The sequence below is a fragment of the Rhinoraja longicauda genome, chromosome 30, assembly GCF_053455715.1.
Source record: "Rhinoraja longicauda isolate Sanriku21f chromosome 30, sRhiLon1.1, whole genome shotgun sequence".
Lineage (NCBI taxonomy): Eukaryota > Metazoa > Chordata > Chondrichthyes > Rajiformes > Arhynchobatidae > Rhinoraja > Rhinoraja longicauda.
Genome location: NC_135982.1, coordinates 13,151,336 through 13,178,446, shown reverse-complemented (window position 1 = coordinate 13,178,446; position 27,111 = coordinate 13,151,336). Strand labels below are relative to the sequence as shown.

At 48.3% G+C, this 27,111-nt stretch overlaps 1 protein-coding gene across 2 annotated transcripts; it reads left to right on the top strand.

The window, feature by feature from the left end:
• Nucleotides 1-1,082: 1,082 nt before the first annotated feature.
• LOC144608021 (putative pleckstrin homology domain-containing family N member 1) lies at nucleotides 1,083-22,028 on the top strand. Of its 2 annotated transcripts, XM_078425248.1 has the most exons (13): nucleotides 1,083-1,139; nucleotides 1,240-1,450; nucleotides 4,742-4,811; nucleotides 7,672-7,728; nucleotides 9,163-9,309; nucleotides 9,991-10,077; nucleotides 11,524-11,590; nucleotides 12,734-12,867; nucleotides 15,160-15,306; nucleotides 17,840-17,926; nucleotides 19,047-19,122; nucleotides 20,456-20,532; nucleotides 21,276-22,028. In XM_078425248.1, exons 2-13 carry the CDS (start codon nucleotides 1,365-1,367, stop codon nucleotides 21,357-21,359), a joined length of 1,119 nt encoding a protein of 372 aa, XP_078281374.1. In that variant the 5' UTR covers nucleotides 1,083-1,139; nucleotides 1,240-1,364; the 3' UTR covers nucleotides 21,360-22,028. The 2 variants fall into 2 exon arrangements, with proteins under 2 accessions (XP_078281374.1, XP_078281375.1); XM_078425249.1 differs by lacking the exon at nucleotides 15,160-15,306.
• Nucleotides 22,029-27,111: the final 5,083 nt, after the last annotated feature.

Below are 27,111 nucleotides of genomic sequence, written 5' to 3'. Positions count from 1 at the left end.
AACCCACGCAGTCACGGGGAGAACGTACAAACTCCAATGAGAGTGGAGAGTGCCAGGAACAAGCTGCCAGTGTTGGTGGTTGAGGCAGGTACGATAGCGGCATTGGCAAAGCTTTTGGACAGGTATGGAATGGAGGAAATATGGATTATGTGCAGGTAGATAAGAGATCATCTTGGCATCATGTTCGGCACAGACTTGTCGGCTGAAGGGCCTAGTCTTGTGCTGTACTGTTCTATGTTCTAATTCCAAAGGCTCAAAACTCTCCAAGAAAGATAATGTCAGCCTGTTGTAGTCTCAATGTTATTCACATTATTCCCTTTATCATGTATCTGTACACTGTGGATGGCTCGATTGTAATTTTGTCTTTCCACTGACTGGTTAGCACGCAACAAAAGCTTTTCACTGTACCTCGGTACACGTGACAATAGACTAAACTAAAATCTAACTCAAACTCAAAGGACAGCCCGTCCTCATTACATCATGACCCCTGGATTTGGATCCACCCACAGGGGAAACATCTCCTTCCACCTTGCCGATGTCCCTCTGGATCTGGAACTGCCGGCAGCCACTGCTGTCGTGGCCTCGTGTTCTGGGGTTTTAGACAATAGACAATAGGTGCAGGAGTAGGCCATTCAGCCCTTCGAGCCAGCACCGCCATTTAATGCGATCATGGCTGATCACTCTCAATCAGTACCCCGTTCCTGCCTTCTCCCCATACCCCCTCACTCCGCTATCCTTAAGAGCTCTATCCAGCTCTCTCTTGAAAGCATCCAACGAACTGGCCTCCACTGCCTTCTGAGGCAGAGAATTCCACACCTTCACCACTCTCTTATATCGTCCGACTTTGCTGCATGGAGATGCGACTGAATAACTACAAAATAAAGAGTCTAAGGATCTCTGGAGACCTTGGGCAATACTGAGAGGAACTTGGTGCATTAAAGTAAAATAACATTTACAGAAAGCAGATTGCGTAAGCTCTGGGCTAGCTTAGCGGAGTCAACGCACCAAACCGTCCTGTGTTAACAGGAAGCTGAGGCAGAAGAAGTTTCACACACACACACACACACACACACACACACACAGGAAGGAGTGACATTTTAAAACGCTGCACCCTGAGCCATGTTCCAGAGAGATTATCGGTAAAGTTCTTCACTTTGGAAGGATCTCCATGTTTTTGCTCAAGGAAGCAAAATGATGCATTTGGGAAAACTACTTTTGTTGTTGCTGGTTTCTTTGCAGAAGGTGGTTCCTGGTTGTACTGCGACAGGCTGAGTGATGCAAGATGTTATGGAAAGTTTACGGCGTGGAAGTGAAGCTGGCGAGTGGATCTGAACACTGAGCGTGCAGCCCAACGTGCTTCAGACATGGGCGGCATCAGTGTTACTCCTCAATGCTGCAAAGCCACCAATGAGCAAGAACAAGAGGACCTAGTCCAAATCCCAAGCACCAGGTATGCACCACTCTCTGCTCTCCGTCAGTCTGAGCCTAGGCAGCACGCAATCACCAGCACAGCAGTAATCACCCACACACTGGAGACATGTGATGGTTCAGGTTCTTAGTTGCACGATTTGGCCCTGTGGCTTCTGTAATGAAAGGGTGATGTGCCTGGGCACACTGGGGGTGCAGGTGTGCATTGTGTCACACCTGCCCTGGGTGTTCATCCCTGCCTTGCACTTTTGGTAAAACTCAACCTCAGGTGCAGATCCAGTTCCAAGGAAAGGAGGCGGATAACCTTTCACTTCTCCATCCAGTGCTCCCGAGATGTCCACATGCTACGGCTGGTGCAGAAGGCTCACATCCTTCACTCCTGGCAGTATCAAACCAAACACTTCAGACAGGACCAGACTTTCCTGCCAGCTTTACACCCCCTCTCTGGACTATCTCACAAAGCAAACCCAGGAATTAGCCCCCCCCCTCTGGCACTGGATCCGTGACTTTCTGACCCTCAGACCTCAATCAGTGAAGGATAGATGACAATACCTCCCATACAATATTTCCCTACATCAGTACCCCACCAGTATGCGTCCTCAGTCCCCTCTTATACTTCCTTTATTCAAATCTAATTCCACCTACAAGCTTGTCGACCACAACACTGTGGTGGGCCGCATCACATCAATGACGAAACGGAGTACTGGCAGGAGAGAGAGTACTTAGTGACATGGTGTCAGCACAATAACCTCTCCCTCAATGTCAGCAAGACTAGTTATTGTCTTCAGGAGGCATTGTGGAGTGCATGCCCCAATCGACATTGGTGTTAATATTACCATGGATCTGTCGTGGACAAACCACATTGATGCACACCAATGCATCAACCTCCAGAGAGATTGAGGAAATTCAGCATGTCTCCAGTGACTCTTATGAACTTCTACAGATGCACCATAGAAACCATACTGTCAGGTTGCATCATAGCTTTTTAAGGAACAAAGTTGAGATGCTATGTTATAGTTGTGCAAGATGTTGGTGAGGCCTTATTTGGAGTATTATGTCGTTTTGGTCACCATGCTATAGGAAGGGTACCGTTAAGCTGAAAAGAGTGCAAAGAAAATTCACAAGGACGTTGCCAGGACTCGAGGGGTTGAGCTACAGGGAGAGGTTGGGCAGAATAGGATTTTATTCCTTGGAGCGCAGGAAGCAGAGAGGGGTGACATTCAACAGGTGTACGAAATGATCAGGCGAACACATAGGGTGAATGCACAGAGTCTTTTCCCTGGGGTAGGTGAATCAAGAATACAAAGGCATAGGGTTAAGGTGAGAGGGGAAAGATTTAATAGGAACCTGAGGTGCAACTTTTTCATACCAAGGTTGGAGGGTATATGGAACAAGCCACCAGATGAGGTAGTTGAGGCAGGTTTTATAACAACATTTAAAAGGCATCTGGACAGGTACATGGATATGAAAGTTTCAGATGGATTAGGGCCAAACTGGCAGGTGTGGCTCGCAGATGGAGCATCTTGGTTGGCAAATTGGCAAGTTGGGCTTAAAGGCCTGTTTCCATGCTTTATCACTCTATGACTCTATAACCGCTCTGCCCATGACCGCAAGAAATTACAGAGAGTTGTAGATGTAGCCCAATCCATCACACAGACCAGACTTCCCACCATTCACTCCATCTACACCACGCTGACTCGGAATAGCAGCCAACATCATCAAGTGCAGTGGCTTGATAGCACGTACCACCAGACTCAGGAATAGCCTCTTCCTCTCCATTATCAGGTTTCTGAGCAGGCCTTCCATAACATAGAAACATAGAAAATAGGTGCAGGAGTAGGTCATTCGGCCCTTCGAGCCTGCACCGCCATTCAATATGATCATGGCTGATCATCCAGCTCAGTAGCCTGTGCCTGCCTTGTCTCCATACCCCCTGATCCCTTTAGCAAAAAGGGCCACATCTAACTCCCTCTTAAATATAGCCAATGAACTGGCCTCAACTACCTTCTGTGGCAGAGAATTCCACAGACTCACCACTCTCTGTGTGAAGAAATGTTTTCTCATCTCGGTCCTAAAAGACTTCCCCCTTATCCTTAAGCTGTGACCCCTGGTTCTGGACTCCCCCAACATCGGGAACAATCTTCCCGCATCTAGCCTCTCCAACCCCTTAAGAATTTTATATGTTTCTATAAGATCCCCCCTCAGTCTTCTAAATTCCAGCTAGTACAAGCCCAGTCTATCCAGTCTTTCCTCATATGAAAGTCCCGCCATCCCAGGAATCAATCTGGTGAACCTTCTCTGTACTCCCTCTAAGGCAAGAACGTCTTTCCTCAGGTTAGGAGACCAAAACTGCACACAATACTCCAGGTGCGGTCTCACCAAGGCCCTGTACAACTGCAGCAGAACCTCCCTGCTCCTAAACTCAAATCCTCTTGCTATGAATGCCAACATACCATTCGCTTTCTTCACTGCCTGCTGCACCTGCATGCTTGCTTTCAATGACTGGTGCACCATGACACCCAGGTCACGTTGCATCTCCCCTTCTCCCAATCGGTCACCATTCAGGTAATACTCTGTTTTCCTGTTCTTGCCGCCAAAGTGGATAACCTCACATTTATCCACATTATATTGCATCTGCCATGCATTTGCCCACTCGCCTAATCTATCCAAGTCACTCTGCAGCCTCCTAGCATCCTCCTCGCAGCTAACACTGCCACCCAGCTTCGTGTCATCCGCAAACTTAGACATGTTGCATTCAATTCCCTCGTCCAAATCATTAATATACACTGTAAATAACTGGGGTCCCAGCACTGAGCCTTGCGGTACCCCACTAGTCACTGCCTGCCATTCCGAAAAGGACCCGTTTATTCCTACTCTTTGCTTCCTGTCCGCCAACCAATTTTCTAGGATGCTGTTTGATTCACCTCTATCCCATTAATGTGAGAGGACTTTGTCCAAGGAACTGATGCACTACAATGCTCTACAATGCTAAGACCTATATTCTGCACTCTGCATCTTCCTCTTTGCCCTATCTAATTGTACTTGAGTTTAAACTGATTGTATCTATGTATGGTATATCTATTTGGATAGCATGCAAAACAAAGCTTTTCACTGTACCTAGGCTCATGTGACAATAATGAACCTAAACCTAAATCTAAACCAGCCTCTCTGCAATTTCAACCTGGCTCTCTCTTCCCCAGTCCTGAGGAAGACTGAGGGATATGAAACATTTTTCTCTCTGCACTTTGCTGCCCGAGTTTTTTTACTCCAGGAACATTACACTTTGTTTGATTTGTCCCCTCCCTTCCTGCAGATGCTCTCCCCCTCCAGCGACTGAAAGAGCAGCTGCCTCTCCTCCAGAGCTGCACAAGCTGATAGACCAGGTGGGTGGTCTTTCCTGCCTCCGCTTTCTCTTCAAACAGGCTGAGCTGGCGTCTGAGGTCTGAGTTCCAGAGACACTCTCCGGCCCCAGACCTCTCCGGGTGTCGTGAACATAAGTCTGATGGGACTCCATTCCAAGGCCAGTGTTCTGAACCTCAAACTGACCTCCTTCAGTCAAGATAGACACAAAGTGTCGGAGTAACTCAGCGGGTCAGGCAGCAGCTCTGGAGAAAAAGGATGGGTCAGCATTTTAGGTCAGCATCTGTAGTTCCTTTCTACATTCCTAGGTCAAGGCCGCTGACATCATTGCGTCCGTTTGCTCACTCTTTCTCGGGCTGGTGGGTGGACGGTGTGGGTCTGAGCCCCGTATCCTGGATACTGCGGTGTAGGACAGGGGGCAGCTCCTGCTCACGGTGCCTGACTGGAAAGTGAACCGTGCAACGTCTCGGACTAATGCTTCACATGATACACCCACAAGAGGAGTATTCTGAAACATCAAAGATCTCCTACAGTCTGTACAAAAGCACAGCTTCACGCTGATGCTCGAATACTTCAGTTTGCTTTAGTTTACTTTAGAGATACAGCATGGAAACAGGCCATTCGGCCTATCGAGTCTGTGCCGACCGCAATTACCCATAGTTCTATCCTACACATTACAGACTATTTACAGAGGCCAATTAATCGACAAACCTGTACATCTTTGGAATGTGGGACAAAACCAGAGCACCCGGAGAAAACCCACATGGTCACAGGGAGAACATACAAACTCCACACAGACGGCACCCGTCGTCAGGATTGAACCCGGGTCTCTGGGTCTGTAAGTCAGCAGCTCTACCGCTGTGCCACTGTGCTGCCCCTGATTCGAAAATCTCAAATGAGCAGGGAATGTGGATTAATGCAGGCAAGTGGGATTAGTGTCGATGGGCACGCTGGTCAACCGTGCCACCCTTAAAATGCTCCGTGGTCCTGGTCTGCCTTCAGCTGGACATGACTCCCAGCATCTCAACAGAACAAGCAGGTTTAGAGCAGTCAACCCCACTCAGCCTGACTCCTTCACTTCCCTCCTACAAACAGCACGGTACTGTGCCCTTCTCAACTGAGTGACCATAGCTTCTGCCTCAAAGACTCCACCAAGCCGATCCTTCATCTGTTCATCTGTAGATACACCAAACCTCCACCCAACGTAAAAACACCCCTGATAACCAATCTCCCAGTAATCAGACTCCTAGTAACCAGCCTCCCAGTAACCAGCCTTCCAGTAACCAGCCTTCCAGTAACCAGTCTCCCAGTAACCAGCCTTCCAGTAACCAGCCTTCCAGTAACCAGTCTCCCGGTAACCAGTCTCCCAGTAACCAGTCTCCCAGTAACCAGCCTTCCAGTAACCAGTCTCCCGGTAACCAGTCTCCCAGTAACCAGTCTCCCAGTAACCAGTCTCCCAGTAACCAGCCTTCCAGTAACCAGTCTCCCGGTAACCAGTCCCCCAGCAAGGCCAGCAAAACGGGATGCTGAGTGTACCAGCCCATTCAATGAAAACACAAATGTGCAAGACTGCATTAGTGGTGGGAGGGAGGTGAGTGTACAAGGTCTACTCAATATCCAGACTCCGCTCCTAGCAGAGTGGTTCTCCCAGGGCTCAAATCATCTCCACCATCCCTGCACATCAGACAGGACCTGTAGGATCTCCAGGTTGCTACAGGGCCGTTTTTACAGCATTATGGGCCCCTGGGCAAAGCAGTGTACTGGGGCCCCTACCGTTACTCTCCCCCACCCCCCTTTCCCTACCAGCCCCCACCTGTCGTGCCGGCGAAAAGCACTTACCGAAAAGCACTTAGCGATGGACTTAGGGTGCTACATTGTTGCAAAAAGCACTTACAGATCGCTGTGAGAAGCACTTAGTGACCGAAAATGTTGCGAAAAAAGCACTTATTGAACCTACATTTTTAAAGTAGTATTTATTTATTGCAAGTCACTTAACATACACAGATCAGCATGGGGCCCCTATGATCGTGGGCCCCCGGGCAAGTGCCCATCAGGCCCATGCGTTAAGACGGCCCTGGGTTGCTAACCATTTTAACTATCCTTCTCATTCCATTACCAACCTTTCTGTTTAGGGCTCCTCAATTGCCAGAGCGAGGCCACACGCAAATATATTATGTTTGGGCAGTTTCTGACCCAATGGTATGAACATTGAATTCTCCAATTTTAAGTAGCACCCCCCACCCTCTCACTTTCTTCTGTCCCGCCGACCCATTTCTCCTATTAACGCTCTCCCCCACACCCCACCACCAGGTCCCCTTCAATTTCTATCCCTCCCTCTGGCTTGACATTTAATTCTGTTTCTTGTCATATCTGTCACCCATTTGTCTCATTTTCATCTCTAGCATTTATCATCCTCTCTGCAAATCAACCCCCACCCCACTCCCTTCCCCTCTCCTCTATACACTTGTCACTTGCCAAGTTGATCTGGCACCTCTGGTTCTGCCCCCACCTCATTTCCAACTTTTTCCTTCCTACTACAATCAGAATCAAAGAAAGTCCCAACCTGAAACATTGTCTGTCCTCCATCCACAGATGGTGCCTGACTTGTTGAGTTCCCCAGCATTTTGTGTTTTGCTGAAGATTCCAGCATCTGCAGTTCATTGTGTCACTGAACAGGCCAAAGAAGGGTCTTGACCCAAAACGTCACAGATTCCTTTTCTCCAGAGATGCTGTCTGACCCGCTGAGTGACTACAGCTTTAGGTGTCTATTTTCGGTTTAAACCAGCATCTGCAGTTCCTTCCTACACTCATTGTCTGTGTTTGGCTTTTGATTCAACACTCACTCACCAGTGTAACTGGTTTATCTTTCCCATCTGTTCCTAGAGTCAGTTCTCTGTGAGTGAACGTTCGTTTGAGGGACGCCTGGAAGAACTGTCTGGGGTAAGATCACCTTGGAGGCGAGTTCAGCAGGTTGAGCCAGACCCTGTTGCAACCAAAACAATGAAGGAGCACTATGGGAGGGGCAGTACTGAGGGAGTGCTGCCCTGTGGGAGGTGCAGTACTGAGGGAGTGCTGCCCTGTGGGAGGTGCAGTACTGAGGGAGTGCTGCCCTGTGGGAGGTGCAGTACTGAGGGAGCGCTGCACTGTGAGGGGGGCAGTACTGAGGGAGCGCTGCACTGTGAGGGGGGCAGTACTGAGGGAGTGCTGCCCTGTGGGAGGTGCAGTACTGAGGGAGGGCCACACTGTGGGAGGGGCAGTACTGAGGGAGCGCTGCACTGTGAGGGGGGCAGTACTGAGGAAGGGCCACACTGTGGGAGGGGCAATACAGAGGGAGCGCTGCACTGTGGAAGGGGGGCAGTACTGAGGGAGCGCTGCACTGTGGAAGGGGCAATACTGAGGGAGCGCAGCACTGTGAGGGGGGCAATACAGAGGGAGTTCACACTGTGGAGGGACAATACTGAGGGAGTGCCACACTGTGGGGGGGGGGGGGGGGGCAGTACTGAGGGAGCGCTGCACTGTGGGACGGCCAGTACTGAGGGAGCACCATGCTGTGGGACGGCCAGTACTGAGGGAGCACACACTGTGCGAGTTCCACTATGAATTCCTTCAGTGGAAATGGCTGAGATCTATGAAATATCTCCGAGTTGATGCCGTAGAAGATCTATTGTCCAACCTGCCATCGACTTTCCCCATCCACAAGAGCCAACTGTGTCCTTATGCCACTCTAATTGCCTTTATTTAAGAGCTAGCTTCAGTCCCCAACGTTTCACACAAAATCCCACCATGTTACAATCCTTCCTTAGGTCATTAAATCTATCTCATTACACAGTCCAAATTACATCTATCTGTGTTGCCATCTCTGTGACTGTGTGTCTTGATTGCCCTATGTGTATATATATATATATATATATAAAGAGAGAGGGAGAGGGAGAGGGAGAGGGAGAGGGAGAGGGAGAGGGAGAGGGAGAGGGAGAGGGAGAGGGAGAGGGAGAGGGAGAGGGAGAGGGAGAGGGAGAGGGAGAGGGAGAGGGAGAGGGAGAGGGAGAGGGAGAGGGAGAGGGAGAGGGAGAGGGAGAGGGAGAGGGAGAGGGAGAGGGAGAGGGAGAGGGAGAGGGAGAGGGAGAGGGAGAGGGAGAGGGAGAGGGAGAGGGAGAGGGAGAGGGAGAGGGAGAGGGAGAGGGAGAGGGAGAGGGAGAGGGAGAGGGAGAGGGAGAGGGAGAGGGAGAGGGAGAGGGAGAGGGAGAACCACCTCATTAACTCAATCATCTCGAGTGGTTGATATTCTTGTATATAATGAACCTGTCCGTATTTAACTGGATACATTAATAAGCACGATATTTACTCAGTCCCATATTGTACTTCTCACTGTTGCAGGTTGAATTGCTGTGGGGAAAGTCTCGCAGAGAGCTGGAGAAGATTGTGTGCACAGAGCCCATAAAGGGCTGGGAAGGAGAGGGCATCGGCTGTCTGGGTGAAATCGTATGGTCATCATCGGCCCTGCTTCAAGATCAGTGCATGGAGGTAGCAGCCCTGGCTGAAAGGCATTCAGCTCAGTTCTTCGCTGGAATTGGCATCTCAGCAAATCTCTCCCCTGGAACACCCTAGAGCAGGGAGGGTTACTGCGTAGACCGCAGACCTGCATTTACATAGAACCCATTGTATCCTCAGAAGCCACCGCAGGAATCACGGGCATTTTACACATGGAGTAGTCGATGTGAGCCGGACCCTGCAGGGGGGAGGGGGTGGGGACAGTGCTAGGTGGGGAGATGCCAGTCTGACCAGGGGCAAGTCAGTCTGTGGGGTGGGCTGACCTCATCTCCCCATCACACAGGCTGGTGGGCATGGGGCTGAAGAAGGGTCTTGACCCAAAATGTCACCCATTCCTTCTCTCCTGAGATGCTGCCTGTCAAGCTGAGTTACCCCAGCATTTTGTGTCTATCTTAAGGGTCAGCTGCCTTGTAGGCACCCACTCTTCCTGCTCCACCCCCCACCCCTCAGGCCAGAGGGATTTCAGGATTCGGCACAAAGTCAAGGGGGAGGGCGTGAGGGGTTTGAGGTTGGGCAGAAGACGGGCAGGCATGACCAGTGACCGAACCCATGGCAGGCTGGCAGGATGGCGGCAGGAACGGTCTCCAGCGGCGGGGTCAACGTCCGAGCCCAGCGGGCACCGCCCCGATCCTCACACCTCCTCTCATGTTGCAGGAGGAGACGAGGAGGCACCTGGTACTCTTCCCCTTACATCTGCTGATCCTGGCTGTGGACGAGGAGGAGCAGAGATTCAGCTACCAGGTAAAGGCCCCATCACACTTCCCCTCGACTGAAGGCACAAGCTGACCGCTTGACCACGTGGGTCTGGATGGTTTCTCAGCCACAGGGGTGAAACAGGTCACTGATGCTTTAGCTACAAGTACTGCTTCCCCCAACACCGCCATTCCCCAATGCTACGGCTGCTCTGACTCCGCGGTCCCTGCAGTTCGCTGACTTTGTGGTCCCCCAACACTGTGGTTCCCCCACACTGTGATTCCACCAACACTGCAGCATCCGAACAATGGGGTTTCCCCGCAGTGCGAACCCTGAACTGTGGTTCCCCCGATGCTTCGGTTCCCAAATGCTATGGCCCCTCATCGCTGTGGTCACACCGACCCTATGGTCTGTCCAACACTGTGGTTTTCCCCAACACCACAGTTCCCCCGACTCTGCAGTACCCCCAACAATGCAGTCCCCCAAAGCTGCGGTTCCCCAACATTGTGGTCCCCCAACACCACCGCCACCCCAATACCGTGGTCCCCGACACTGTTGTTCCCAAACTCTGCGGTCCCTGTGACACTATGGCCCCCGACACTGCGGTCCAAACACTGCAGACCCCCCACCACTATGATCCCCAACATTGAGATCAGCCAACACCGCAGTACCTCCGACACTGCGGTCCCCATTGCTGAGGCCCCATGACTCTATGGTCTCTCCAATGCTGCATCCTGCCAATGCTGCATCCTGCCAATGCTGCAACTCCCCTACACTGCAGATGGCCAAGGAGCATACACATACATATAAGCCATATATGTAACAACGAATGCGTGTAAAAAGGTCATATATCAGCATTCAAAAGGGAAGGGGGATTCTGTGCGCGTGAGACAGGTGTAAAAGTCGTGCAGGTGTATGGCAATCACTCAGGTATGCAAGGCATATGTGCAGCAGTATGGAATATGTGCAGATATGTGTAGGAAAGAACTGCAGATGCTGGTTTAAATCGAAGGTAGACACAAAATGCTGGAGTAATTCAGCAGGACAGGCAGCATCTCTGGAGAGAAGAAATGGGTGACGTTTTGGGTCGAGCCCCTTCTTCAGACATCTCGACCTGAAACGTCACCCATTCTTTCTCTCCATAGATGCTGCCTGTCCCGCTGAGTTATTCCAGCATTTTGTGTCTATATGCAGATGTGTAGTGTGTACGCATGTATGTATGTGCAGGTGCCTGGGAGCTGTGCAGGTGCTTTGGAAGCGTGGAAGTGTGCAGGACATTTGCAGGTGTGTTGGGTATGTGTAGAATGGATCTGTGTAGCAGTGTAGGCCTGTAGCATTGAACCACTTTTCTGACTTTACTGCAAACGAATCGATGACCGAGAAAATAGAATTTAGTCAAAACAACAGGAGGCAACGAAGGGCCTAATGTAGCGAAGGTCATTCCGTGCTGAGGGATGCCTGCCTCCTTCACTGACTCTCCTCCTTGTTTTCCAGGGTCTGTTGCCGCTTTCTGGGATTTCGGTCAAAATGTTAATGAAGAACTACACATTTGAAATTACGGGTGAGAATGGTTAAGGGGCTGCTCTGGGGCACAGGAGACTGGACACAGCCCTACACAGGGCACCAAACACAGGATGTCCGTGAGTGTGTATGCATGTGTGTGCATGTGTGTGCATGCATGCGCGTGTGTGTGTGTGTGTGTGTGTGTCTGTGCGCTGATGCTTAAAGTGTCTGGAAGACTGGGGGCCTTCTCAAAGCGTTCTGATCCAACACTCCTGGCCCAGGGTGACAGTGTGGGGGAATTGGTCAAGGTTAAGGGCAGGATTGTGTCAGAGGCTGGGGGGAAATTGGGATGGGTGGGAGTTAGGTTGGAGGGGCAGGGGTAGAGCCAGCTTCACGCCTGCGTCAGGAGCTGAGGTGAGGAGGAGAATGGGTTGTCCTTCGAGTAAATAGCTGATGAGCACCCGGTGAGGCAGCAGGGGTGTGTGGCTGCGAGAAGCGGTCAGTGCATAGAAGATCCGGTTCGAGGTGCTGGAGACACTGGCAATGAGGGACTGGGCTGTGACCTGAGCAAGCTCTTGCGAGGAGCCCCCAATTAGGAGGGAGTGAGCTCCTCAGGCTCAGGTAGACCCTCCAATGACCAACATGCGGCAGCTTCGCTCTCACAACCCTGCTTGCATGGACAAAGGGTGCGTGGCATCAGACGTGCTCCACCTGGATTGGAGGCATCTAGTAACTCCGTGTGGACCGAGAATCAAGAGCCCAGTCCAACACAATCTCAGCCCAGCAGGCTTGTGGTCCCATTACGATCGGTAGCACACAGACGGGCTCTAATACACAGTTGTGTTCCTGAACCAGGTATTCTTCCATTGCCACACCAGGAAATGCAGATTCTGGTTTACAAAAAAAGACACAAAGTGCTGGAGTAACTCTATAGGCCAGACAGCATCTCTAATGAACAAGGATAGGTGACGTTTCAGCTTGAGATTCTTCTTCAGCCTGAAGGAGGGCCCGACCCAAAATCTCACCTATCCTTGTTCTCCAGAGATAGTACCTGACGTGCTGAGTACTCCAGCACTTTGTGTCATTCGTTCATTGGAAACCTTTTCCACAGAAGAAGTTACTCTAACTTGGCACGTATGCGACTCGACTGGGGAACAAACTCCCACTCATTCCTCTATCTGCTCGGGTTTATTTCTTGCAGGGTCAATGTTCGATTCCAGGATAATAATGTGTTCAAACGAAGAGGAGTTCAAAATATGGATGGCTCATTTGCCAAGAAGAGTTAAGAAGGCTTCTCTATATCGACCACATAAACAGCACAAGCTGGCTATGTTGGTAAGCAATGAGCAGTCTAATTGAATCAGATAAGAGTTGAGTTGAGTTTATTGTCACGTGTACAGTGATAACCTTTTGGTGAGTGCTAACCATTCAGCGGAAAGACAATACATGATTACAATCGAGCCGTCCATAGTGTACAGATACATGATGAAGGGAATAATGTGAATAATGTTTAGTGCAAGATAAAGTCCAGTAAAGCCTGATCAAAGATAGTCTGAGGGTCTCCAATAAGGTAGATAACTAGCAAGCACTGAGAGATTGGGTAGTTTCAGAGACCAATCTTTAATTGCTGCCCGGTGTGAGGGTGTTGGGTCTGTGTTCCCAGGGAAAGGGAGCATCTGAAGTCCAGGATGCAGACCAGGATGCCAATGCTGTAGTTTTGATTAAACTACCAGCGCCCAGTGTCAGTGCCCAGTGAGGATCGGTCATTCAGTGCCACAGGGTCACTGTATAACACAGCGCCTGTGAGGAAAATGGGGAGAGAAAGGGAATACTCAAAAGCAAGATAGAGATAGATGGGAGGAAACCATTGCATTTACAGTCACTTACTTCAAAAATGTTATAACTCAACCTGAGAGGGGTGAGAAAGGGAAACAGACCAGCAATGTGTAGCTGAGGTCGGGAGATCACAGTCCGAGGCTGGCGCGGGTTAAATCACTCCTAGTCCACGAGATCTGGCAACTATTTTATCAACATCTCGCTGAACTGCTGGAGAGGTTCCATAGAATATAGAACAGTACAGCACAGGAACAGGCCCATCAGCCCACGATCTCTGTGCCGAACATGAGGCCAAGCTAAACTAATCTCAGCTGCCTGCACCAGATCCATATCACTCCATCTCGTGCATATCCATGTGCCTATCTTAAAGCTTCTGAACATATCTGCCCTCCACCACCACCACTGGCAGCAAGTTCCAGGAACCCACCACTCTGCCGAATAGTCTTTGAAATGTCCACCTTGGGAGGGAGAAAGGTTCTGTCTGTCCATCCGATCTATACCTCTCATAATGTTAATACTTATGTGTAGAAAGGAACTGCAGATAATGATTTATACCAAAGAAAGGCACAAAGTTCTGGACTAACTCAGCGGGTCAGATACCATCTCTGACATATTAGGTCTTTCAATGGAACTTAAATCCTTTATGACTAATTTGCTTGAGTTCTTAGACAGGAAGCAAAGAGTAGGAGTAAACGGGTCCTTTTCAGAATGGCAGGCAGTGACTAGTGGGGTACTGCAAGGCTCAGTGCTGGGACCCCAGCCATTTACAATATATATTAATGATTTGGACAAGGGAATTGAATGCAACATCTCCAAGTTTGCGGATGACACGAAGCTGGGGGGCAGTGTTAGCTGTGAGGAGGATGCTAGGAGGCTGCAACATGACTTGGATAGGTTAGGTGAGTGGGCCCGGTCACGTTCCGAGTCAGCATGGATTTACGAAGGGGAAATGCTTAAGGAGGTGGCTCTAGAAATTGTGGACGCATTAGTGATTATTTTCCAATGTTCTATAGATTCCGGGTCAGTTCCTGTGGATTGGAGGGTAGCTAATGTTATCCCACTTTTCAAGAAAGGAGGGAGAGAGAAAACGGGAAATTATAGACCAGTTAGTCTGACATCAGTGGTGGGGAAGATGCTGGAGTCAATTATAAAAGACGAAATTGCGGAGCATTTGGATCGCAGTAACAGGATCGTTCCGAGTCAGCATGGATTTACGAAGGGGAAATCGTGCTTGACTAATCTACTGGATAAGGGGGAAGTCTTTTAGGACCGAGATGAGAAAGTTTCTTTTCACACAGAGAGTGGTGAATCTGTGGAATTCTCCGCCACAGAAGGTAGTTGAGGCCAGTTCATTGGCTTTATTTAAGAGGGAGTTAGATGTGGCCCTTGTGGCTAAAGGGATCAGGGGGTATGGAGAGAAGGCAGGTACGGGATACTGAGTTGGATGATCAGCCATGATCATATTGAATGGCGGTGCAGGCTCGAAGGGCCAAATGGCCTACTCCTGCACCTATTTTCTATGTTTCTATGTTTCATATTGCAGTCACAAAGGGTTAGAATATTTTGAATTAGAGGCATAGTCTTATAGTGTGGAAACAGGCCCTTTGGCCCAACCCTCCCACACCGGCCAACGTCACATTTACATTAATCCCACTTGCCTGCGTTTGGCCCCTATCCCTCTCAACCTGTCCTATCCACATACCTGTCTAAATGGTTCTTAAACGTACCATAATACTAGGAGAAGCTGCCTCATTTTAACTAGTTCTCTCTTGTCTGCCGCTTTACCTCAAGCTTCCTTGTGATGAAGTCTGGAAACGACAGGCGCTGGAGAAGTACCTGCAGCAGAATCCTATCCAGGGCTGGGAAGGGACTCCCATCCAGCATCTGGGACACTTTGTGTACATATCCACGGTGCAAGTTCGCTGTACACACAGTCAGGTCTACAACTTATTTTATTATTTGTTGGATTATTTGCTGTACATAAACAGCAGGAAGTGTGACGCAAGTCAGCACATCCTGAACTGGTAATTGATTATTGTTAATTACAAATCATCATTGATTACTGATCGTGGTATAACATAGAAAGAGACAAAGTGCTGGAGTAACTCAGAGGGTTAGGCAGCATCTCTGGAGAACATGGATAGATGGTTTAGTTTAGTTTAGAGATAGCACAGAAACCGGCCCTTCAGCCCACCGAGTCCGTGCTGATCAGCAATCACCCTGACACTGACACTATCCTATAGGCTAGGCACAATACACAATCTTTACCAAAGACAATTAACCTACAAACTGTACATATTTGGAATGTGGGAGAAAACCGGAACACCCGAGGAAGACGCACGTGGTCATGGGGATAATGTAAAAACTCTGTATAGACAGCATCCGAAGTCAGGATTGAACCTGGGTCTTCTGCGCTGTAAGGCAGCAACTTTACCGCTGCACCACCGTGCCGCCCCAAGGTGGCGTTTCAGGTCAGGACTCTTCTTCAGAATAGGATAACAGAATTAGTGCAAACGGCTAATCGATGGTTTGCTTTGACTTTGGGGATCGAAGGGACTGTATCTTTAAATCAATCAATCAATCGATGAATTATGCTTTAAACACTGCACCAGCCACTGCCAGTAACAAGGACCTGGCTGGATCTCACGCCTCTGCCAAAGTGAAGAGACTGCTGACCTGTTGTTTCTTCTGGCTCAGAAGGGACTCCAAGCCGGGACGTTTACAGAACTTTCTCTGACGCACATTTTATTGAATTGACATTCGTTTAGAGTCAGGTGAAATGTTGTGCACAGGTGCTGGGACCAGGTGGTAACAATGCCGAAGACACCTCAGGCTGCCCTCGGTTCACTTATTCAACCAGTGCATTTGGATAATGTTACGGAGAGATGGGGAGGTGGAGAGAGTTGTGGAGAGCTGGGGAAAGGTGGAAACGTGGGAGGTGGGCAGAGGTGGTGAGAGTTGGGGAGAGGAGGGGAAAGGTGGAGAAGTGTAGGGAGAGGGAGAGTTAGGGTGTTGGAGAGGTGGGGAGAGAGAGAGTTAGGAGGTTTAGGAGAGGGAGAGGTGGGGAAGGGGAGGTGGGTGCCTGTGACAGGCCACTGAGTCTGCTGCTAGTCAAGTCAAGTCAAGTCTACTTTATTTGTCACATACACATACAAGATGTGCGGTGAAATGAAAGTGGCAATGCCTGCGGATTGTGCTAAAACTACAAAACAGAATAGAATTATTTTTTTTAAAGACACAACACAAAAAATAAATTAATACAGTAAATTAGTCCCTGGTGATATAAGAGTTGACAGTCCTGATGGCCTGTCGGAAGAAACTCCGTCTCATCCTCTCTGTTTTCACAGCGTGACAGCGGAAGCGTTTGGCTGACCGTAGCAGCTGGAACAGTCCGTTGCTGGGGTGGTAGGGGTCCCCCATAATGTTGCTGGCTCTGGATCTGCACCTCCTGATGTATAGGTCTTGCAGGGCGGTGAGTGTAGTTCCCATAGTGCGTTCAGCCGAACGCCCTACTCTCCGCAGAGCCTTCCTGTCCTGGGCAGTGCTGTTCCCAAACCAGATTGAGATGTTGCCGGACAAGATGCTTTCTACAGCCCCAGAGTCGAAGGCAGAGATAAGATCGGCAGTGGTTGGAAAATACAGATAGTGATAGGAACTGTTGACATTGCAGGGTGCAGATTGAGGGAAAGTTCAGCATGACTCATCAAATGTCAAACCTCGCGATAAATGTAAACGCTCTTCTTCAAAATTCATGTACTTTGAAAATATTTTCACTGCCTAAATACAATGTGTGGGCACCTTGTAGTTTGTGACAGGCTCTCCACCACCCACACACTCAAATTCCATCTGCTCGTTGCTCTCCGTCTCCTGTTGCAGAGCCAACCACATGATAGAGCAGGACACCCCTTCCCAGCTGCGGGAAGTTAATCTGCCATCGTCCTTGGTAATTACTAGAAATGCTTCCAGATTCTTTGCTTTCAGGAAGCTTTTAGTCGCGGATCCATCTTCTATACGAGAACAAACTCAATTGTTTCCCCTCCCCAGAAAATAACCCAAGGGTCCCATTGCCCTTGTCTTGTCACTCACCAGTGCCCAGCACTGCACCTGCACTGCACTGGGCCTACCCTGCGCTTGTTTCTTCCTCAATTTTTCTTGTTCTGTTTCTTCCCTAATTTTCCCTTGACTCTTGACTTTCCCTTGACTGGCTCTGGGTTAGGGTTAAGGTTCCAAAGTACAGCCACAACCAATTCTCCTTTTATTCCTTCCAGTGGGACACTTGGTCCTGGTATATTTGAGGCCGGTTCTCTAGATGGACTCTATACCTGTGACCTGCTGTTCACAGCCAGTGAGGGGTCTGGTGCCTGGACAACCCGTGTGTATTGATAACTGTTGTATTCTGTAAAACATGACAACTCTGTGCACCTAGCCTCAGCTTCACTGAATACCTTTCACTTGCTTTTACCCCATTCAGACGTTTGAAGAGAGGATCATGGTTTTATTTCCAGACGATCTTGTAATACTTTCCACAGATGAGCAGAAAACAGCTGTCCAGTACGAAGTAAGTCTTCCCATTCTGCCAGCCCTTGTTTAACAGGTGAATCTCACCCCAGCTGAACCAGTAAAGCAGATCACCTCTGACAGCACCGAACCTAGGTCTGGAGCAGACGTTACTACTGCAGATGCACAAATGTCTATGGAAATGCAAGAGAAAATCAGAGGAAAAAACAGAGATTCCCTTTCCCTGCCTTTGGTTTAGTTGAGAGATCCAGTGTGGAACCAGGCCCTTCGGCCCACCCAGTCCGTGCCGACCAATGATTACCCATACACTAGTTCTATCCTACAGAGCTCATTAACCTACTAACCTGTACATCTTTGGAATGTGGGAGGAAAATGGAGCACCCGGAGAAAACCCACACAGCCACAGGGAGAACATGCAAACTCTGTACAGGCAGCACCCATTGTCAGGATCGAACACAGGTCTCTGGCGCTGTAAGGCAGCAACTCTACCGCTGCACCACTGTGCCAGGTGACACTTCTAGTGTCAAATTCAAGGAGCATGAGGATATCCGCATCTTGACCCGGTGCCGAGCTGGGTAGAAGGTGTGCACCTCATTGATCACAAATCCCACCCAGCTTTTGTCCACACCAACCTCCAGTACTCGACCTCTCCAGCACCCCGGAAATCCCACCCACTACTCCCCCATCCCGCCATTGACCCAGATTCTGTTGTTATGGCCACAGCTGTGCTAAGACCTGACAGCCTCTGTGGCCGGACAACCTTCTGATCAATGTCCAGTGGCCACTGTTGGGAAACACCCGTGATATCAGGCAAGGATGGAGCTGGGCTCAGCTCTACTTAGTCAACCTTCGGGTTCCTCACAGCTGGAAGGAAGCCAGTGCGTGTGGAGCTGTAGCCCAGCAAGGTGGCCTGCAAGAGAGAAGCAGACCTTGTGGGAGCCGTTGCAATAACTTTCTTTAAGAATAACATTTCACGGCAAGAGCTCATCTGCAGATCAATTTCTGACAGAGGTTGAACGTTGGGTTGTGCACTGTCCATTGCCCCGTGAAGTCAGATCAGCGTTTTCCAGAGCACCAACATCAGTAGAGTCAGTGGCATGGTGGTCATTACAGCAGCAACAAAGGCACAAAAGGTTTACCAGATGTTGTGTTCCACACAGGGGAGACTTCCCATTCACAGCATCAGAGCCTTGGAAAGATCTGCACGTGTGGGGCACCTTGAGTTTGAAATTAGAGGTAAATATTTTATGTTCTATGTTCTAAATCATATCATCCCCCAAAGGGATAGTCGACATTTCATGTTGAACCATCATCTCCTGCATGTTAATAGTGTGTGGCCTCGGGTTAATCAAGCTTGCAGTCCAGCAGTGTCCCGTCTGAAACATCCTCTGGTTGATGAAATCTGACACGACCTGATAGCTCCATCTCACTGATTCTCAGTTCTTGGATCTTCGGCACCCTCTCTACAGGTACATAGTTCTTTGAAAATGTCATCACAGGTAGATAGGGTGGTCAAGGAGGTACATCGGCCTTCATCAATCAGAGTATTGAATATGGAAGTTGGGATCGAAGATGGACACAAAATGCTGGAATAACTCAGCGGGACAGGCAGAATCTCTGGAGAGTAGGAATGGGTGATGTTTCAGGTCGAGATCCTTCTTCAGACAGGGGAGCCCACTCCCCTGACATGATTCTGAAGAATGGTCTCGACCCGAAACGTCACCCATTCCTTCTCTCCAGAGATGCAGCCTGTCCCGCTGAGTTACTCCAGCATTTTGTGTCTATCTTCAATTTGAACCAGCATCTGCAGTTCTTTCCTACACAGAGAAGTTGGGATGTTGCGTTACGGTTGTACAAAACCTTGGTGAAGTCATATCTGGAGTATTGTGTTCAGTTGTGGTCACGATGTTATAGAAAAGATGTTAAGCTGGAAAGGGAGCAGAAAAGATTTAAGAGGATGTTAGCAAGACTAAAGGGGGTTGAGCAGGCTAGGATTTTTTCCTTGGAGTGCAGGAGGATGAGGGATTATCTTATAGAGGTGTATAAGATCATGAGGGGGAATAGGGTAAATACACAGAGTCTTTGACCTAGAGTAGGGGAATCAAGAACCATAGGTTTAAGATAAGAGGGAAAAAATTAATAGGAACCTGAGGGGCAACCTTTTCACACAAAGGGTAGTGGGTATATAGAACGAGCTGCCAGAGGCGGTAGTTGAGGCAGGTACTGTCAAAATATTTGAAAGACATTTGGACAGGTAGATGATTAGGAAAGGTTTAGAAGGATATGGGGTAGGTGGGGGCAAATGGGACTACTGCAGATGGGCATGTTGGTCAGCATGGGTAGTTGGGCCAAAGGGCCTGTTTCCATGCTGAACTTAATGACTCTATGACTCTGGAGTTGACCAAGACCAACTCTGCCTTCCTTTCCTCACTGACCAAGCTGTCAGTCAACAGCCCTGACATCTTGGACAGGGTGATGATCGATGAGGTGCTGCGGAAGTTTCACTATCTAACATGCCTGATAAATGTGAATTATCGTTCTTTGTTATTCATTCAATTCTCATCTGCAGGAGAGATGATGGAGCCGATGAAGGTCTCCTGTACCAAGCCAGACGAATATAAAACCTGGTTTTTCCACCTACAAAAGGTATTGCCCACGGAAACTGAAAGTTTAATCTTGTTTTAAGTTTGTAAATTAAACTCTGTGCAGTACGATTGTTCGTGCGTTGATCAGTGCACAGTTCTGTCCTTTCACGATGCAGAGATTAGAAAACAGAAGGGAAGGGAACTTGATCACTCCACAGCCTTATTTCCAGGTTTATGTGGGACCCAACTTTCTTTGTGTGTGTTGCAATCCCGGCCAGAGCAAAGTTACTGAATCATGGATCGGGAAGGTTCAGAGGGATATGGGTCAAACACGAGCAGGTGGGATAGTGTAGATGGGGTATTTTGGCCGGCATGATGGACCGAAGGGCCTATTTCCATGCTGTATGACTTTATAACTAACTATGACTCTATGAGGTAATGGAGAATTAGGTGCTGATGGATTGGGGCATGAGAATCTGTTGTCAGAATCAGCTGGAAGGGGTAAATCCAGAGATTGTATCAGATGAGTAATTGGGGGGCTATCAAGGGAGAACAAATGGAGATTCAGGTGCAGGGTAGTTGGGACATTAGAGGACCAGAAGTGCAAGATATCATTATTACAGAGTCACCATCAGTTGGCATTTCTTTCCACATGAATTAAGTATGGAAATAATTGGTCTCCTACTGATGTGACTGAACAAATAGTGTCTGACGCTACATCAGGGTGGAAGGGCAATGGTTTACATACATCGGTTAGGCTTTGATATCTGGCAGATGAAACAGTTTGTTGTGTTTCCTCTTCAGCCAGACTACAGCACCAACACCCTGTCTTTCAACAGGCAGCCGCCACCCAAGCTGCCCAAGAAGAGGCAGAGCTGCCGTTACTAGGACCTTCACTGCACAGAACCACGACTCAAGCCGAGGACTGTTCACCCCTGGAAACTCTAGGGATTCCGAGCTTTGACAATGAAGGTGATACCATGCTTAGAGGCAGTCAATGGCTGAACCTGTCTTGCTTCTTCAAAATAGTCACTGTTGACTGCACTGTACCACAACTCAAAGCTTGATAAAAGACAGTTTCACTGAGTTCCTGGTCACTTCTGGGAACTGTGTGTGCATGTGGATGTTGGGCGAAGTTCGAACAAAGATAATTGTCATGCTTCCAGTAAGCACCATCCCACACAAGTGGAGAAAGTCGAGGTGTCTCTTCCACCTGGAACACGCCGACATGACCTATTTATTGTCCATATTTTCTAACTTGAAGAAGCTGGTCCTGAGCCACACAATAGACTTCAGCAGAGTGTTCATGACGGCTCTCCTGCACTGCTGATGGGTCAGGGTTTTGACACAGCCACTGTGAAGCCAGCCCATCACTCGTTCCAGATCGACCTGCTGAGCTCTCGCTTGCTCATTTGGCAACCATGGTCTCAATGGAATGTCACCCATAGAGGAGACAAACAGCTCAGCTGCCCCCAGAGACACAGATTCCAACCCCCTACCATCCAAATGCCTCCAGCATCATCAGCGCTGTTCAAATGAAAAATGTAATGTTTTAACTCGAGATATTAAACTATTTGTTGATGACAATTATCCAGGCTGCAGTTTCTAACGTCTCGTGGTGGAACACTCCATCTGCCACAACACGAAGCATGGTGCTTTGTGCTTTACAGAGGCACTGTGCCAGAGTGAGAACCAGGGCAGTGAGAGCACGATTGTTTTTAGTTCAAGAACAACAGCAGGTAATATTGGTAGAAAGCGTGACGGGTTACATCCCCATTTGAAATAATTTAGAACTCCTCAAAAAATTCAGCCGAGTTAGTAAGCCATGCCCTGCCATGTATAAAGCTATGCTGACTGTTCCTGATTAGTCCATTCTCTTCCAAATGAGAGTGAATCATATCCTGAAAAATCCTCTCCAATAGCTTCCCTACCACTGATGTACCATTGGTCTATAGTTCCCTGGATTCTGTTCAGTTTCCTTCTTAAACAAAGGAACAACATTTGCTACTCTCCATGACCTCCAGGACCTCGTCTGTGGCTAGGGAAGGTGCAGAGATCTTCACCAAGGCTCTAGAAATCTCATCTCTTGCCTCATCGCATTGAAGTCCAATAAAGCCCCATTAACGATAGTTCAAAGATTTCCAGTAAGATAGACGGGAGGTCAGGGCTGCACTCTAGCTTATGAGAGGATGGTTAATTTGCCTGATAACACTTGAGAATCTGACTGCAATCAAAAGCCAGGATTACCCTGAGACCCCACCTAGTTCACCAACATTCTTCAGGGTATGAAATACTCTTAGTTAATCCATATTTCATTTGCTAATCTGTCAGCCATTTATTAATCATACTGTAAATTAACATTCTTTCCCCTGGTGATCCACTATACTGTGCCCTCTTTACCTTCCTTCCAATTTCTGGGTGAACGTACTGTGTTCCTCAGCCTTCGCTCAGTGGGTCACTCCGTCAATGCGGTTCATGTCGTGCTCCACAAATCCCGACTGCATCCCAGTGAAAGGCAGAGAGAGTACAATGCAGTCAGTACACCTGGAAGGTGAGATTTAAAAACGCACATATCACCTGCCTTCAAAGATTGAGGGAAGATCTCTGTGCCACCTTTAACAGCAAAGTTTGAAAGCTCTCCCTATCCTGGGGCAACATTCATCCTTCAGCCACCATTATACAAGGCCTGTACTCGCTGGAGTTTAGGAGGATGAGGGGTGTCCTCATTGAAACTTTTTGAATAGTGCAAGGCCTGGATAGAGTGAATGTGAAGAGGATGTTTCCACTCGTGGGAGAGTCAAGGACCAGAGGGCATAGCCTCAGAATAAAAGGACATACCTTTAGAAAGGAGATGAGGAGGAATCCATGGTATTCATTGAACCAGACGGCTGTGGAGGCCAAGTCAATGGATATTTTTAAGGCGGAGATTGACAGATTCTTGATTAGTAAGGGTGTCAGACATTACGGGGTGAAGCCAGGAGAATGGGGTTGAAAGGGAAAGATAGATCAGCCATGATTGAATGACGGAGTAGACTTGATGGGCCAAATGGTCTAATTCTGCTCCTAGAACTTATGAACTTATCCAGAGGGTCGCAGGTCATTATCCTTGCATTTGTGTGAACTTTCTGTACAGAATTTGTATTCTGCGTTGCTCATGCAACCACAATGCCAAAGTACTTCTGCGGCTGTGAAGCTCTTTAGGTGAAATTGATGCAAAATGTGCCACCACCTTTTCGTTCACAATGAAGCAAGGAGCAAAATCTGTGTGTGAACTGCTGATTCCTGGACTGTTCCTGCCAGTGGTGACAGCACTGGACGTTACTGCGGTGTGTGATCCCAGCAATGATTTCTGCACTGGCTGATGGCCATGTTAAATCAGCGGAGTCAGGTTGCTGGGGAGCAGCCCTGGATCGACAGTGGGATGTGAGACAGGCACAGTGTGGAAATATAAAGCTGGAGACTAGAAAATAGTAATTTGTTCAAATTCTTGTCCACAAACAGCATAACACACATGGTTTGGTGTTTCTTAGTGGTGGTATGTGATCTCCCGGTGAAGTCTCACACATTGGACAACAGGCCTGGGGCATTCCTGAAACTTCGTATCACTTTCAAGGTATTTTGCGCACTTTGTGATTCACCAATGCACGCAGGGCCTGTAGTTTACTTAATGATAGAGACTGGAGGAAAATGTCTCAATTTAGGTCCAAGTAATTCACACACAGATACCTGCTTTATGTATAGGAAGTCAGGCTGAAACGTTGGAACCACAGGCCCTGCATGACAGAATCTGACCTTGTATCTGTGGGAGGAATCTGTTATCTTTACTGAGAGGAAGCAGATAAACTTGGTTAATACGAAATATTTTCTTTGCCTGACATTAATTGCGATATAGAAACGCACTTGCTACCAATGAAGAGAAACGAGCAAAGAAATGAGAAGGCTGTCAACAGCTTGGTCTGCGGCGTCATTTTCAGTAACGTCACCATCTCTGCCCCTCCCTCAGCCTATCTGCTATTGCAAATCTTGGCCATGTTAACATTACCATTAAAAGACATTTGGACAGATACATGGATAGGAAGGGTTTGGAGGGCTATGGGCCAAATGCAGGCAAATATACTAGCCCAGTATACCAACTTGGATTTTGATTTGCTCGCATTACTACTTTGTATGTTTGTTTTTGTTTTGGAATAAAGTATTTGTAAAAAAAAAGTATACCAACTTGGTCAGCATGGACATGGTGGGCCAAAGAATTGTTTCCGTGCTATGCAGCTCTGGCTCTATGAATCTATTACCTTCTCTAATAAACTCCAGACCAGATGCACAAACTGTACCATCAAACTGTAGGCCAGTCAAGACCCCATTCTACATCACCTCCTAGTCTACATCTTTCTGTTTATCTTCTCAAACCTGCTTACCAAGGGACTCATTGAATTGCACTCTCCCCAACATTGAGCTCAGAGGCTTTCAACTTGGGAGTCAGAGAAACTGTACAACATAGGAGGCCATTCAGATGAAACATCATCTACCCATGTTCTCCAGAGATGCTGCCTGACCGACTGAGTTACTCCAGCACTTTGTGTGTTTTCTTTTTGTAAACCACCACCTGCAGTTCCTTGTTTCTCCATAATTGTTTCCTTGGACATTGACATGGCCTCGGAGAGGAAATAGTTAGAATTTACAGAGATACAGCTTTTGGCCCATCGAATCCACGCCAACCATGGGTCACCCATACACTGGTTCTATGTTATTCCACTTTCGCATCTTACACACTGGGGGCAATTTGCGTATCCCAATTATCCTACAAACCTGCAAACCTGAATTATCCTACAAACCTGAATTTGGAATGTGGGAGGAAACCGAAGCTCATGGAGAAAACCCACGCAGGTCTCGAGGAGAATGTACAAACTCCGCACAGACAACACCCATAGTCAGGATCGAACCTGGGTTTCTGGTGCTGTGAGGCAGTGCTCTGCCTTCGTGCCAATCTGTTCCCCTGAGACTGCCGATTGCTGCAGGGCTGTTCACATTGCCAGGATCACCTGGCCTAGACTACAATCTCTAAAATCTGTACTGAGTGACCAAAGATCAGGAGCATGGGGCTAAAGTGCAGCCAGAACTTGAGGAGCAACCCCTTTAGATAGGGCATCTCACCCCAGGGTGCTGAGAAGCCCAAATAACTTGGCAGGCAAAGTCATAATGGCACAACGGCGTTGTCAACCAACACATGCCTGCAGAATGTAAAAACAAGGAACTGAAGATGCAGGTTTATCAAAATAAATGACACAAAGTGCTGGAGTAACTCAGGCAGCATCCCTGGAGAACTTAGATAAGTGACTTTTCCGGTCAGAAGCCTTCTTCGGGACTCGCCCCTCGCAATAAGTCTGAAGAAGGCCCCCGACCCGAAATGTCACCTATCCATGCGTAGGAAGGAACTGCAGATGCTGGTTTACACCGACGATAGACACAAAATTCTGGAGTAAATCAGTGAATCAGGCAGCATCTCTGGAGAAAAGGAATAGGTGACATTTCGGGTCGAGAGTCCTATTCAGTCACCTGTTCATGTTCTCCGAGATGCTGCCTGACCCACTGAGTTACTCCAGCACTTTGCGTCTGGTTTTATAACAAAGGGAAGTTTGGTTGGAACTTCACCTTCAGCACCTGTTTGCAGCACAAACTCTTGCTGAATAAAATTTGCAATATTTATATTGACTCTGCACACACCAAGTTTGCAGGCACTCGGGATATTTGTGCTCGTTAAAGAGATTAACTAAATAGCCAAGTACCTGCGACACGGCTGAGAGAAACTATGGAAGTCACCTACACATCCGGCCACTGGCTATGTGCGAGATGGGGAACAGAATTCAGACACTCTGACCTTTACTGCAAGAAACCACAGTTCTTTAAATCATATTCGAGTTGACATGGGAGGAGTCGTGCCTCATAACTTAACAACAATCTTGCCTCTTCATGAAGCAATATTAATAATATTAGACATTGGTCCGGGCAATAAGATTATCAGGCACTGACCGCACAAGGATTAACAGGGTAGTGAACTGAAGTAGTGAGAATAAAAGGGGTGGGGGAGGGTGGCGCCTTAAAGGAAGAAGGACACAGAGCGGCCGAGGGAGGTAATGAGGGGTGTAGGAGGTGAAGCGCAACTAAGGGAGGCCAAGATAAATGAATAGAGGCAGAGTGGTGCTGAAAGAGGAAGGGGAGAGGGGGTGAAGATAAATCTCTTCTGCACCCTCTCCAAAGCCTCCACATCTTCCTGTAGAACTACACGCAATATTCCAAATGTGGCCAAACCAAAGCTGCAAAATACTTGCTGATTCTGATACTCAATGTCCCGACTGAAGATGACAAGCAAGCATACCATGCCTTTTTTACACTCTATATACTCACATTACCACTTTCAAGGAGTACTGTGGGAGAGGCAGTACTGAGGGAGCGCCGCACAGTGAAAGGATTGTGACGGATTCGATAAATTCTAGATTAGTTAGGGTGTCAGGGGTTATGGGGAGTAGGCAGGAGAATGGGGTTGTGAGGGAAAGGTAGATTAGCCATGATTGAATGGCGGAGTAGACTTGATGGGTTCAATGGCCTCATTCTTCTCCTAGAATTAATGAATTATGAACTTCGA